At 36.4% G+C, this 14,272-nt stretch overlaps 2 protein-coding genes across 2 annotated transcripts; both read left to right on the forward strand.

Moving 5' to 3' along the window:
- The first annotated feature begins 4,989 nt into the window (after positions 1 to 4,989).
- LOC113296119 (polygalacturonase-like) lies at positions 4,990 to 6,648 on the forward strand. Its single transcript, XM_026544455.1, has 6 exons — positions 4,990 to 5,073; positions 5,285 to 5,498; positions 5,825 to 5,906; positions 5,996 to 6,104; positions 6,202 to 6,318; positions 6,415 to 6,648. Exons 1-6 carry the CDS (start codon positions 4,990 to 4,992, stop codon positions 6,646 to 6,648), a joined length of 840 nt encoding a protein of 279 aa, XP_026400240.1.
- A 5,741-nt stretch (positions 6,649 to 12,389) lies between these two features.
- LOC113293491 lies at positions 12,390 to 13,702 on the forward strand. Its single transcript, XM_026542115.1, has 2 exons — positions 12,390 to 12,584; positions 12,678 to 13,702. The coding sequence occupies exons 1-2, from the start codon at positions 12,497 to 12,499 to the stop codon at positions 13,607 to 13,609; spliced, it is 1,020 nt and encodes a 339-aa protein (XP_026397900.1). The 5' UTR covers positions 12,390 to 12,496; the 3' UTR covers positions 13,610 to 13,702.
- The last annotated feature ends 570 nt before the right edge of the window (positions 13,703 to 14,272 follow it).

Here is a 14,272-nt window from a genome sequence, read left to right on the forward strand (position 1 = left end):
GACATCTTCTTTTATGGCACCCGCCTGACAGATACTGGGAAGCCTCATCTGGGACCTACCGTTGCTGACATGTGCGCTTCATTATGACTTTTCTGGTCGTTGAATGCTCATGGAAAATCTTCCTCTTTCTTCCTCTTTCTTCCTATTTTCGCATACTGGTATGCAAATAAGGTTTCCGGACCTGAATCATACCACAACAGTTTGCATATTGGTAAGAATACTGTGTTGTATCTAGACAAAGGTTAATTATTCTAAACTCTCATTTCAATAATTGAAACATCCTTATAAGACGACAATAGCTGTCTCACACAAAATATTAGCTTATAAGTAATTTTCAAGTGATCGAATGATCAATACGAAACATTCTGAGTCGACATCAAATGATTGTCTCACACAAATAATGTAAGATGTTTCAAGGAAATTTTTACATGATCATCTTTTGACTTATTATTTAGTTTCCAATAAATAAATTGTTTCCAACTAAACTCGTCAAGAATAATGATGAATGTAGCTAAAGAAAAAAGCTTCCAACACATATTTCGATAAACAAATAAGTGAGATAAACTCAACTCGAAATATCAAATGTGTATAATATAAAAGTATATATAGTTATACGACTTAGTCTCATTAGGAGATAGAGTAGAATAGACTTCTGAGTGATAGATAAGTTTTGGTCTCCACATACCTTTTGTTGATGAAGTTCCTCCAAGCTCTCTTCAGTAGATCTTCGTTTTCAATCGATGAACGCCGTGAAGCCTAAAGCTCAATTACATATTCTATACTAAGCATAGCTATAAGTAGACTAGAAATGAAGACTTATAGTTTTGATCACCTAAACTTGACAAACAAGCTTGAGATAGCAACGCTTGCGAGTTCGACCGAGCAGTGCTCTAACACCTTCGAGATGACCTTGTTGTAGAGCTTCATCGGTTAGGTCTGATTTTACAGAATTTAAGTGAGAGCTAGACTTTTTTGCTCTCATTAGAGAATGTTGGATATTTCCATTTGTCGACCTCCCTAATTCGTATACAAGAACATCATCCAGTCGCTAACAGACTCACAAGCCAACATGGGATAAGTAGAATAACAAAGAACATGAGCTTCAGTCATAATTTTTCAATTCAAATTGGAATTTCAACATCGCAGGATAGAGTGGCAGACTCACATGCCAACATTATGCTAAGAGAAAGTTATCGTCCAATACAACAATCTCCATATCGTCAAAACCCTCAATAAAATATTCAAGATTATAGAAGATCAGAACACTTCGAAGGCTCTCTACCTTAAGGATTACATAAATAGTTTGGAAATGAAGGTGAAGGATCTCAGACTGCAGGATCATATGAAAGGTTTGGGAGTAAGATGCATGGAAGCACTTATAACATTACCGAGTAGTTATGCTTATATAAACTTAATGACCTTTAATTAAAAATTAGAACTAATCTTTTTAAAAATGAAAATAATATTAAATTTAATTAGTACTAATCAATACAATAAAAAAGTTACATTCAATTAGTACTTACTGTTTAGAAGAAAAATAAGAGCAAACTTAAATCTAATTAAAAGTTTTAACAACTCCATGGTCGTCTTGCACGGGTAGTATTTGTACTTTTTAACATCCTATACGGGTCATCAAAAACTCCCCAAGGGTTTCGTAATGAGTTTCATAAGCAAATTGAGTTATTTGGTCTTTGATATTTAGGTGGATTTGGTCTCACATTTGTCCAGCCTTTGCGTTTGATCTAAAGACCAACGTTGACCCGCGTTGACTCAGTTAATGATGACGAGTCTAACTATTTGACTTGTTTTATTTTTTGTGCCACCCTTTAAATAATTATGTATTCACTAACAGGGGCTCCAAAAAATGATTCTGCCCCCTTTTGTTCTCTTCTCCTTCTCCGTGTCTGTAACTAATTGACTACAGTTCCAGCTCTTAACGAATTGGGGTTGGTTATACTATCTGTTCATTACAGGCATGGATTCATGCGCTATAGAAGGAAGTAACTTTTACTTTGTGCTTATTTATTCCACTTCCAACACCTGTTAACAGCAATTGTTCCACTTCTCTTGAGAATGACTGGACTTTGAAGTGTAGTTCACTAGCGCTGTGCAGATACTGAACTCAAGTAGATGCTCCTTTCTGCCTTATGGTAGCACATTGGCTTGCATGAGACGGCCTTATGCAACCCGTCTGCTATGATAATTATAGAAAAAGAAAAAAGATCATAACAAAAAGTCATACATGTTTAAATATTTTACAGATGCCACATACATAGAAAAGCTGAATGGTCACCAAGCAGTATTAGGTACTCGAATGGTCACCAAGCAGAATCCCGGGTAGTGGAATATCATTGAACACCTCATCGTCCGAATCGAAGGCCACGACTTTTCAATTTTCCCCCAAACCCTAAATTGAATCTTGATATCTTCAATTTTTGATTAAAAACAAAATTTGATCATAACCCACTACAATTCAATCAGAACTCATTAAAACCCATCAACCAATTTTAAGAAAACCCAAATCTCCACTAATTTATCTACATAAGTCTGATTCCTATGATTTATCCGCTTTTGAATCCACTATGATTCACATAAGCATGTTGTTCAGAACTTCACCGAACCAAGCTTCTTTCTAGAACTCAAACGAATTAAAATATCCAAAATCAGAGCTCCCTGAACAGGTAAATCATAAACAAGAAGCAAAAGACTAATGGGTTTTGATCGAATGGAAAAGGATTAAGATTCAGGATTTGGGAAAAACAAATTGATGAAAATAAATTCGGGTAGAAAGGAGACGAAGATGGTTTTAAGATTTTGGGGTTCTTTCTTTATGTAAAGGCTCTGATAAAGCTCTGATGAAGAAGGAGATACAGATGGTTTTAATGGATATATCTCGGTTAACTAGTTATGGATGGAGATCTATTCTGGACCTTCCATGTATATGATGGGCTGCAAAAAAGAGTTATCATTTTTTGGGCCCGTCATAGTGAATACATAATTATTTAAAGGGTGGCACAAAAAATAAAACAAGTCAAATAGTTAGACACATCATCATTGACTGAGTCAACTCGGGTCAACATTGGTCTTTAAACCAGACACAGAGGCCGTTAGATAAATGTTAGACGAAACTCAGGTTTTGGTCAAAACCTAAGTACCAAAAACCAAATAAGCCGAGCAAATTTGTCTTTTTTCATCTTCGCCGTTCCTCGAGCTTGTAAGAAAATTTTAGCATTGGCTCCACCCCTAAATGTATATCGATTGACAACCCAAACCAAAGTTATAAATTCTTCCATTAGTTCTGTAATTATAGTTTAATATCGAAAAAACAACCCAACTGCATTATAGTTATTCGGGTTTTTGATGTCAAGTTTTCGTAGATTCTTTTCCAATAACTCACACTTACAAAACCACTTTGTTGTGGTACCGCACCCTTAGCCGGGTATGATACACAAAGCTTTTACATAGAGATAAATCTTCATCTATGATAAACCCCACAAGATTAACATACAATTGAGTCATTCCTCGTAAATCATGTGTTTAAAAGGGGAAAATGTATGATTTTGGAAGTGAAGATAGTTAAATTTATAGAAGATGAGATTAGAGCCGTTAAATGGAACTAGTCGTTATCTGTTCATTCAAAGTCGATTGACTCAACTTGAGATGCTGATTATCTCAACCAGAACCGAGGCTCGGCTTAATTTCCCTTGACCGATGGTTTCTGGTTAATTCGACCGTTTCAAGGACCCTGGTTAATTCGACCGTTTCAAAGACCCAATCGACTCAACTTGAAACCAGATGGAAAGATTCTTAGTTGAGTATCTGCCTATCGATTTTAAAAGTTTGCCTACTTTAGTGTGGGATGAGAATAAATTTCATAATTTTGCAAGAATTTCTTCAATTGTATACTTAAACAAAAATATTATCAATTATTGATTTACAATTGTTGGAAAATGTATAAGAAAAATATTTAAGAAAAAAATTTGCCGATTCGAGGTCTGAACGAGTCATATTATAGATGAACAAAAAAATTTACTCAGCATTATTTCTTTGTAAAAGATAGTTATTTTTCAATTTAGCCCATTTTTAAGCTAAAATGAAAAGAACGATGTTACATAGTATTTCTTTTATAAAAACTAAAGAAGTGTGTTTAGCTTAACTTCTCAAAAATCAAGCAAACTAGTAAATATCCGTGCCGTCATTTCTCTTTAATCTTATAGATATGCGACTTAAAGCCAGATAAAATTATTACCAAAAATTTAAAAACAACCATTTCTCCCTCCCTAACTCCTTAAGGATTGTATAAATGGAAAATATATCAATTGTTTAGGGACGGATGGAGTTTTATATAGTGTGTACATTACTGCATTATATGACGCTTATGACACATTCTTACATTTTAAATTGTTGATTTGCTTACGAAAATGGTAAATCATAGCAAGTATTGGTTTCATTTCATATCATCAAATGGTTTCAATATGAATGGACTCATTTCCACATAATAACCACATTGATTAAAAGATATTTGATACTGAAATTATTAGTACACATGGTACATTTATTTCCATAATGATAAAGCACGATAATTTTCTAGATATTTACTTGCTCTATATATAAAATACAGTGTAAATCAGTTTTCTCAAATACTTGGATTTATGCACTTCCTTATTACTTTTTCCATCAAGATGGTAAGAAGCAGCAGTAGTTTTTGCAGTTTTTTAATTTGTGGAATCGTCTTTTGGATGTTTGCGCATGTAGATGCCGGACGCTATAAGCCAGCAAATGAAGTCTTCAATGTTTTAAGTTTTGGAGCTGTGGGTGATGGCCATAGAGATGATTCTCAGGTTCGTTCGCAGTGTATTCCTTGGCCAAAACTTGGTGTCTCAACTCTCAAGAACCATCACTAATCAAAAACAATATGGGTATTTTTCTTCTTAGGCGTTCCTAAAGGCATGGACTGCAGCATGTCAATCGCGGAAGGCGAATCCAACGATGATCATTCCAGGAGGAAGGACATATTTTCTTACTCCTTTGACATTTAAAGGACATTGCGAGAGCGCGAATATTTTGGTCAAGGTATGATATTTCCTCTATTAAGTATTTTCTTTTTTTAATCGGTAAAGAATTTGGTGCTAGCCGTTTAAATAGTTGATGTGTTAATCCTAAATTCAAATGTCCCAAATGAATACATATAGTGTCGAAAAGGAACTGGATTTTAGTTATATAAAGGCAAAAGAATCAAGATCGGCTTTTATTTCTTCGCATTTCTGTAATGGTTATTTTGTAGGTTGATGGGAACATCGTTGCTCCAGAATCTCCAGATGCATGGAATGGACTTGATGTACACTTATGGATATCATTCAAAGAGGTGAACGGACTTACCATAAGTGGTGGTGGTACCATTGATGGCCGCGGCAAGAAATGGTGGGATCAGTCGTGCCGATACCATCCTGGACCTGGATGCACCAAATTGGCGCCAACGGTATTGAGATTTTTGCAATGTAACAACACACTTGTGAAGGACATTCACGTAGTGAACAGTCCCCAAACCAATGTACTTGTTATGGGTGCCAACCAATTCATTATGCAAAACGTCAACGTTCACTCCCCCGCCGATACTCCCAACACCGACGGCGTTCACGTCCACATAGCAGAGAAGTCCCCAAACCATCGGCTGTGGTACATATTCCATTTTACCAGCTTTATTCACAGAAGTCGAATTCCATAGATCTCATCTCCTAGGGACATTTCCACGACCGACAAATCATTTATAAGCAGTCTACTGAACTATCTACTCCGCCTAATGCCGCTTTTGTAACAAATACAGGTGATGACTGCATATCTATTGGAGATCACATTGATGACATTCACATCGATAACATTAACTGCGGACCTGGTCATGGTATAAGGTTGGTATACATACCCAGATTAGAAATGATTGACTAATATTGATTTGATTAACTAATACGTTGAGGAAAATACTTGATATGTTTTGCAGCATCAGAAGCTTGGGTATAAACGGGGGCGAGGCAAAAGTGCAAGACATCCGTGTTACGAATTCCCACTTCCGTGACACTACTAACGGAATGCGGATCAAGACATATCAAGTAGGTTCACGAGACTCCATGAAGTATCAAAACCATAAGAACTTTCAGTTTTAATTGTGTTAAGTAGTGTCACTGACGGTAGATTTTGTTTTTATAGGGCGGGAATGGATATGCGAAGGATTTTTACTTCAAGAATCTCAATTTTGATACTGTTTCCAACCCTATAATCATCGATCAATATTACTGCGCAGTGGCAGGTGCCTGCCCCCCTCAGGTAATGAAAAGTCTCTTCCGCTACAACCACAGCAGAATGTGGTACGATAGAAACTTGTTTTGCTTTTTATCTCTTATCTGATTCTACTTTCTTCAGAATACTGCTGTTCAGATCAAGAATGTGACATACGAGCACTTCACTGGAACATCAGCTACGCAAGCGGCAGTGGTTCAAAACTGCAGTCAAGCTATTCCTTGCACTGAACTAACATTTAATAACATACAATTATCGCCTGCAAAACGGGGAGAACCTGTCAAGTCGGTTTATATCAACGCTCATGGAGAAAGAGCCGGATTGCTTCGGCCTAAGATTCCATGTCTGCTTAATTGAGAGATAGATACGGGTGCAGATTGCAGCACCTAGGAACATAATTGTTCAACTTAAATACGAAAATTTACTTAGTTGTAGGAATTTGAGTAAGCTGGCTCGCAGTAATACTCTGCTTGATCACGCCACGCCAGTGTTTGTTTTTCTGGCTCCACATGAATATGTACCATTTGTAATAAGATAGTCAATCTAGATAATTGATTGGCATTCCCTTTTAATGTGGAAATTACTTCTTTTTCAAATTGAACTCAGACCGGACTAACTCGTGTAGTTGTGGAAAATCCCACAACTACATCCCTTATAATATTATGTAAATCTAAACTTATTCAATCATGAAAATGATGATAAAAGTGCTAAAAATGTAAAGAGACGTAAGGGTTTTTTACATGGTTCGATCAATGTGATCTACATCCATGATTTTTCATTATGAGTATAGAAATTACATGAGTATTACATTTAGAATCTCTATTGATGGGTTTTTGGTAGAGTTCTAGATCTAAATGGTGGTGATGATGGATGAAAGAGAAGAAGATATTTGTCTTCTCTCTCTCTACTGATTTCTCTATTTTCCTTCCTAAAATTGATCTCCCCTTATTGCAATGTCTTCTAGCTCCTTATATAGATAGTTATCCTAGTAGAAGGTAATCAAGACTCACAAGCATGATCACAGTTGACTGATTCTTTTTCAGTTTTTCTTACTCGCCAGGCTTTTGGAAGTTGTCCTATCTGTCGTAGTGTCTGTTGATTCTTCACGCTACTCCTTTGGAGTCGGTTTTCGTGCTATCTTCATCGCGTAATTACCTTTTCGCCTTGTCTTCTAATAATTAGTACGTCTTTGTGGTTAAGATTGTTTTATTTGCGTTGTGCGATATTTCGCCCCTAGATTTTGCCTCTTTTCTCTTGAGATTGCATGAAGGGTGATCTTAAGAGAAAATTCTTCTTGATGTTGTTCTTACGCGAGATGCTTGAGTGGCTTGGATCGTGCTGAATTGTCGCGATGACTACTTGGAGTTGATGCTTCATATCCTTTGTTGTTGCTGATGTGGAGTGTTTCTCTCTTGGAGTTGGTGGTATCGCTCTTCATTTTTGTCTTGCCTCAACTTCAATTTTTCTTCTCCTGCGATGGTGTTGCCTCAGTTTCTCATATGGTATGCCTAATTTTTCTTTGGGAAGATGAAGGAACTAAAACTTTCCGAAGCAGAAATAACTTGTTGCCACTGCCTCGTTTTGAAGTATGGTAATATGTACTGCGAAGTATCCTTGGAAGTATTAATATTTTTTGCTGAAGGAGCTATGCTAGAGGATATCCTTTACTTTAAAAGTATATACTTGCCTCTATGCATTCGCGAAGTTTTGATACGCGCAGTCTTGTACGAAATCTGAAGTATAAAACCTTGAAGTATACGAAGTATGAAGTATCCTTGAAGAAGTATAAGAAGTACTGATCCTCGAATAATAAGAAGTATAGAAGTATCTGTGGCTAATAGTTTTCAAGAAGTATCTAGTATGTGCGATGAATGTATGTGATGATATGATTTATGCATGTGATATGTGTATGCGATGATATTCTACTTATATGCGATATGTTTATGCTATGATATGCTATGTTTATGCGATGATATGCTATTGTCACTTTGAAAATGGTGTGGTCGTTGTAGAGCCGTAGAGCATTTTTACTCATTTTGCCTCAGCTTTTCGCATGCCGCAAAACAAAATAAGGAAAAGGTAAATTCTGAAAAGCAATTAATATGTGCGGGAAGAAGAGCAATTTTTATGATATCATATTAGAATCTATTTTTCTCCACTATAGGAAGATTGATACTATAATTCTTTATGCGTGTCAATTGCTGTGATGCGATTTCTATAATAACATGCTATATTTAAAAGCGATGCGTTTTTGATAATCATGTGAATGATAAGGTTGTGCGAATGATCAAATTATGTGAACACAGGTTTTGTGCGAATTATGTGCTTATACGTGTTTGTATTATGTGAATTGTTATGCAAATCATGCAAAGTGTTACAAATATTTCCTTGTATGCGTATGCCTCACTATGGAGTATCGAGGTATTAGCGTATTGACTTCCATTGAATCGTGCAAAATAAGAAGTATTCATTATAAGAATACCCATGTGATAAGAATTTCAAATAGTATGAAGTATTTCTAAGAAGCATAAGAAGTGTATCAACTAATAAAAGGTACAAACTTTCTAAAGTGTGAATGCTTTGCGTTATGCGAAATGATATTAATGCGAGAAATAAATTACTTGAACATTCATGTAAATTGATGCAATATGAAAGATACATTATGCGAATATCAATGCGAAACGATACTATGCTAAGGATAATCTCTTAAACTTTATTGCGAGATGCTAACATGTGAAGGATAAATTATTCAAGTATTCATGCGAAATCACACTATGGTTTTGAGATTTGATGTAAATGCGAAGTGAGCATTACTATTATACTAATGTGTTGCAAATCAATTGGTTATAATATGTGTCGCCTAATATCGCCTAACAATTTCGTAATAATATGGATATTTACTCAGGTATTACTAACATGTTAAATTGAGCAAATAATGCAAGTATTTCTCATGCGATAAGATTTTTCTTAAAATTTAATGATACTTAGCTTGGGAAGGATATGTCTCCTTATTGTTCCTTCGTGCCTCAGCACGATCTTTCATGGCCTCGCTTTCCTTTGCATTCCTTTGATATATATTCGCATGACTTTGTAACTTATATAGGTCTTATTTGCCTCATAAGTAAGGCCTTATTGCCTTTCCCCATATAGAGAACGTAAAGGACTTATGGTCGCCTTGGGTATGGTCTTTCACCTATTGGACGACGAAATCTCAGTTCCATGTGCTCTTGCAAGTCATTGGCCATTGATCTCGCCTTATCTGTGTTAGTATTTTTACCTCCTCAGGTTATATGTGCGAAAATATACCAGGTCTTAGATACTCCCATGATTAGAAATCCCCAACACATTGCCGTCTTAGACACAATTCAGATCTCTAATGGAGGGTGCCGTCCATTTATATATATTCCCTCTAAATTTCCCTTTCAAGGAGGTCACCCCTAACCATTTCATTTGGGCTCCTCCCATCCAGTTATTTCAATAAACAGTGTTGTCGTGACCTCATGCTTTTCTCATATATGGATAATGGGCACGAAGATCACACCCTAAGTGGGATTTCTTTGGACCGAGTGTATCCAAGCCATGAACTCCTTCTACTTCACTGGTCATGTTTCTACGCCCCTTGAACTCTAGCAGATAGGCTTTTATTTCACCTCAATTTAACTGATGCTGTCGTTGATAAGTTGATGTGAAATCTTGCTGCTCCCACGAACATTCATAATCTAATATTGATGGTTAATTCGAGTTTACGTGTCCCTTCACGAAGCCTTGTCCTATGAACTTCTCGAAATCAAGATGGTGATTTAGTGAATAAAGAAAGATGAATCCCAAATCAATACTAAATTTTTTCTCAATAGTTCCTGAATCTTTCACATGGGTTTGCAAATAAAGATTAATTGATTGTAGATGTCAAGTTTAAATTGTTTTTGGACCAATGTTTTGAAGGAAAAATCAGGATTTTGAGAAGAAAAAGCTATAACTTGTATGGAGAAACTTTTCAATCTTTTGCATTATATCTCAGCATTATGGATGGAATAAGAAGCATAAGAAGAAGAATCATCTTACAAGAGGTTTTTTGTTGTATGTTTCTGCCTCCGTTCTTCTATCAGATCAACTAATCTTCTCTTTTGTCTCCGATATAAAACTCCCAACCATGTTTTGCTACCTGAGCTTCTTTTATTTCAACAAAGACTTCCATTTTTGCTCCTGGAACTCAAATACGCAGTGAGATGAAACACCAACAGTAGCTAGCTCTCTGAGAAATTGCTTAAATCAACAACCTACAGAGAGGATTATCCTCCCTGTTTCTAGCGCCAAAATGTAGTTGAGGAAAATCCCACAACTACACCCCTTATGATATTATGTAAATCTAAATTACTTATTGAATCATGAAAATGATGATAAAAGTGCTAAAAATGTAAAGAGACACAAGTATTCTTTACATGGTTCGATCAATGTGATCTACATCCATGATTTTTCATTATGAGTGTAGAAATTACATGAATATTACATTTAGAATCTCCATTGATGGGTTTTTGGTAGAGCTCTAGATCTAAATGGTGGTGATGATGGATGAAAGAGAAGAAGATATTTGTCTGCTCTCTCTCTCTACTGATTTCTCTATTTTCCTTCCTAAAATTGATCTCCCCCTATTGCAATGTCTTCTAGCTCCTTATATAGATAGTTATCCTAGTAGAAGACAACCAAGACTCACATGCATGATCACAATTGACTGATTTTTCTTCAGTTTGTCATACTCGCAAGGCTTTTGAAAGTTGTCCTTATTTGTTGCACTGTCTGTTGATTCTTCTCGCTACTCCTTTGGAGTCGGTTTTCATGCTATCTTCATCACGTAATTACCTTTTCGCCTTGTCTTCTAATAATTATTACGTCTTCGTATTTAAGACTGTTTTATTTACCTTGTGTGATATTTCGCCCCTACAACTCGAAAGACAAACCATGAAACCAAGTTGTTCCCCCAAAAAACAACCATTGGCATGATCTAACATGCAATGCCCTTTGGTTACCCAAGTAGTCACTGACATCAGACCTATGCATGACAGTAAGCACGGACAACACATTGGTGCGGTAGATATTTTGTACTCACTGCCACGCGTTTGTGTTGTTGCCTTCAAAACTTGGTATCTTTCATCTTTAATTTCCAGCGGATTGAACACCATCCATGGAAACTGATTAAGGTCTCGACAAAGACTGAGACAAAAAACGGCAGGGAATATTACAAATTAAGATCTCAACAAAGACTGGGACAAAACTGCATGGATTCTACTGGATGTGCACCCATGCTTTACACATTATTACGTAGTTTGTCACTTCATGTTGCACTTCATTGAATGCAAATACAGTACTAATCATTAAATGTAGGTATAGCCACTTTATGAAGCGTTTTTTTCCATGCAGATACAGTACGTTTCATTAAATGCAGATACTGTACAGAAAAGTAAGGTATCCATGGTTGCTAGCTAGTACACGATCCTCATCAAATACACTACTGAATATAAATGCAAACATCAAGAATCCAAATACAATTATATAGTTTCGATGCGCATCCACACACATATACCTATATTTATTATATATTCCCTCCGTTTCTAAAAAATAGGCTTGTTCGGTTTGCACAAAAAATAAAAAAAATAACCATTGCAACAACTTTTTCATGTTTTTCCTAACCTATCCTTGGCCAACTCATTTGATATTAGAAAAGACATGGAGAAAAAGTGGTTCACTTTCATGTTAAGAGATAAAAAGAAGAGATAGAAGTTGTCCCTCCACGATTAGACTAGTAAAATCATAACATTTGGCTTTCCATGTATGGAAACAAGCCTATTTTTTTGACATATCCAAATAAGGAAACAAGCCTATTTTTTGAAACCGAAATAACTTAATAGCCTTACGATCAATTATTATTATTATTTTTTTTTGTGTGTCTGATAACGGATTTTTTGTTTCATCCAGATTACACTGAACGGAGGACCACCTTATCAATAAACTAGCTAGCTAGCGCATGATCCCTGTAGAAAGATAATGTATACACCACCTCTGCAGACAGTACCTCCAGTGATAACCCTGTAGAAGATAAGGTATACGCCCTCTAACTAGAGAGTACCTCCAATGATATCCCTATAGTAGGATACAACCTCTCCGAAGGAAAAACAAGTAACTTAGCTGTGCTTTCATCTTATCAGTGAAGATGACGATAATTAAGAGACGATCTCCTTGGTTGTTTGCTGGTTCTAGTGTCTTTGCAGTATTCAGTATATGCCTCATTATTGGTACAGGTAAGTTTCGTATGCATATTTTCTGTTTTAATTAAGTGCCATACACTACATTATGTCATTATTCATACTATATTATTGTATGTACGTCTGTAGAGATGGCAGCAGCATGGAAAAGGGATATGTGCATTCCTGGGGATGTATACATTGACACAACTAATGAACATCATGCCAAGGGATGCAAATTTTGTGAGAACTGGTGTATTGAAGAATGTTCGGACTTAGACCTTCCGGCTGTCTCATATGGGTGTCGTGATGGTGGTGACTTAAGATGTAGGTGTTGCTGTGGTAAATCATCACCAGTATCATCCCCTCCCTCACCGCCAACCCTTCTTGCACTACCTATATCCGAGTTTGACGGCTCAATATGGCCACATGAATTTGATATATGTAAACAAGAAGAACAGGAAAAAATATTTAGGATTAAACACAAAGATGGAAGACATTGCATTAATAAACCTTCATGCGAGGAAAGTTGCCGGAAAGAGGGGCTTTGGACGACAAGGGCAGAGTGCGTAGGACGTGGTTTCGCTTATCCTAACCCTAGCTACCAATGGTTTGAGCAGTGTTGTTGTGGGAAGAGTAAACCACCGCCACCACCACCGCCTCCGTCTTCACCACCACCATCGCTTTCGCCTCCACCTCCTCCACTTCTTCAATCGTGCACAGATGTGTCTGTTTCGGAGCTCTGCCGAAGTTGTATTGCAACACAACCTAAACCCTCATCTCGATCTCCATCTCCACCTTCATCTCCATCTCAATCTCAATCTGCACCTTCACCTTTATCTCCATCTGTACCTTTACCAGCATCACCCCCACCAACTCCAAAGAACATGTGCAAACCTAAGGACATATATTTAACTTTTAACTCCTGTGGCTGTGATACGTGTTTAAGCGAGTGTAGAACAAAATGTTCTGTAATGAATGGTTCATTGGCAGTGCAACGGTGCACAATAGAGAATTCTTCGCAGCTTTGCGAATGTTGTTGCAAAAGCGATACACCATCAGTCTGTTGTTCGTCAGGTTAATCTTTCTAGGGAAAACTTCGTTTTGTTATTCACTTTCAGAATTTGCAATAACCTCAAATTTGCTGAAAATAACAAATTTCAAGTTTAAGTCCTTTCTCATGGTACAAGTTAGGGTTTTTCCCAAGTTTATTTATTGTTCTACTATTTTGTTTTAATAAGATTTATATCTTTCATAACCTTTTAGAAGTGTATTGAGATGATATCCTTCGTGAATCGATCAGTTTTGAAATTACTACGACCAATTTTGGATCCGAATTTAGAATTTATAATAGAAATTGGTACACATTGTAAAACTATTTCATCAATTTTCATTCATTTTTGGTCATTCCCGGTGCATATTGGCCTGGGTATAAGGGTGCATAGTTTAAAAACTCATCAATTGATTAACTAATACGTAGAGGAAAATACTTGACATTTTTTGCAGCATTGGAGAAGCTTGGGTATAAATGGGGCAGACACAAAAGTACAAGACATCCGAGTCACGAATTTCCACTTACATAACACTGATTATGGATAAGTATCAAGTAAGTTCATAAGAATAAGACCCATTGAATTATCAAAACCATAAAAACTTTGTAGTCGTTTTAAGCCATAAGAACTTTATAGTCACTTTCGGTAGTTTTTGTTTTCCTAGGGCGGGAATGGAGATATGCCAAAGATTTT

The sequence above is a fragment of the Papaver somniferum genome, chromosome 7 (genome assembly GCF_003573695.1).
Source record: "Papaver somniferum cultivar HN1 chromosome 7, ASM357369v1, whole genome shotgun sequence".
NCBI classification, from domain to species: domain Eukaryota; kingdom Viridiplantae; phylum Streptophyta; class Magnoliopsida; order Ranunculales; family Papaveraceae; genus Papaver; species Papaver somniferum.

Excerpts from the sequence above, each read along its gene's own strand:
- LOC113296119 (XM_026544455.1), top strand. The coding sequence starts at position 4,990 with ATGATCATTCCAGGAGGAAGGACATATTTTCTTACTCCTTTGACATTT. Across the intron at positions 6,105-6,201 it reads TGCGGATCAAGACATATCAA|GGCGGGAATGGATATGCGAA; the intron begins GTAGGTTCACGA and ends TTGTTTTTATAG. Across the intron at positions 6,319-6,414 it reads CAGGTGCCTGCCCCCCTCAG|AATACTGCTGTTCAGATCAA; the intron begins GTAATGAAAAGT and ends TACTTTCTTCAG.
- LOC113293491 (XM_026542115.1), top strand. The coding sequence starts at position 12,497 with ATGACGATAATTAAGAGACGATCTCCTTGGTTGTTTGCTGGTTCTAGT. Across the intron at positions 12,585-12,677 it reads ATGCCTCATTATTGGTACAG|AGATGGCAGCAGCATGGAAA; the intron begins GTAAGTTTCGTA and ends GTACGTCTGTAG.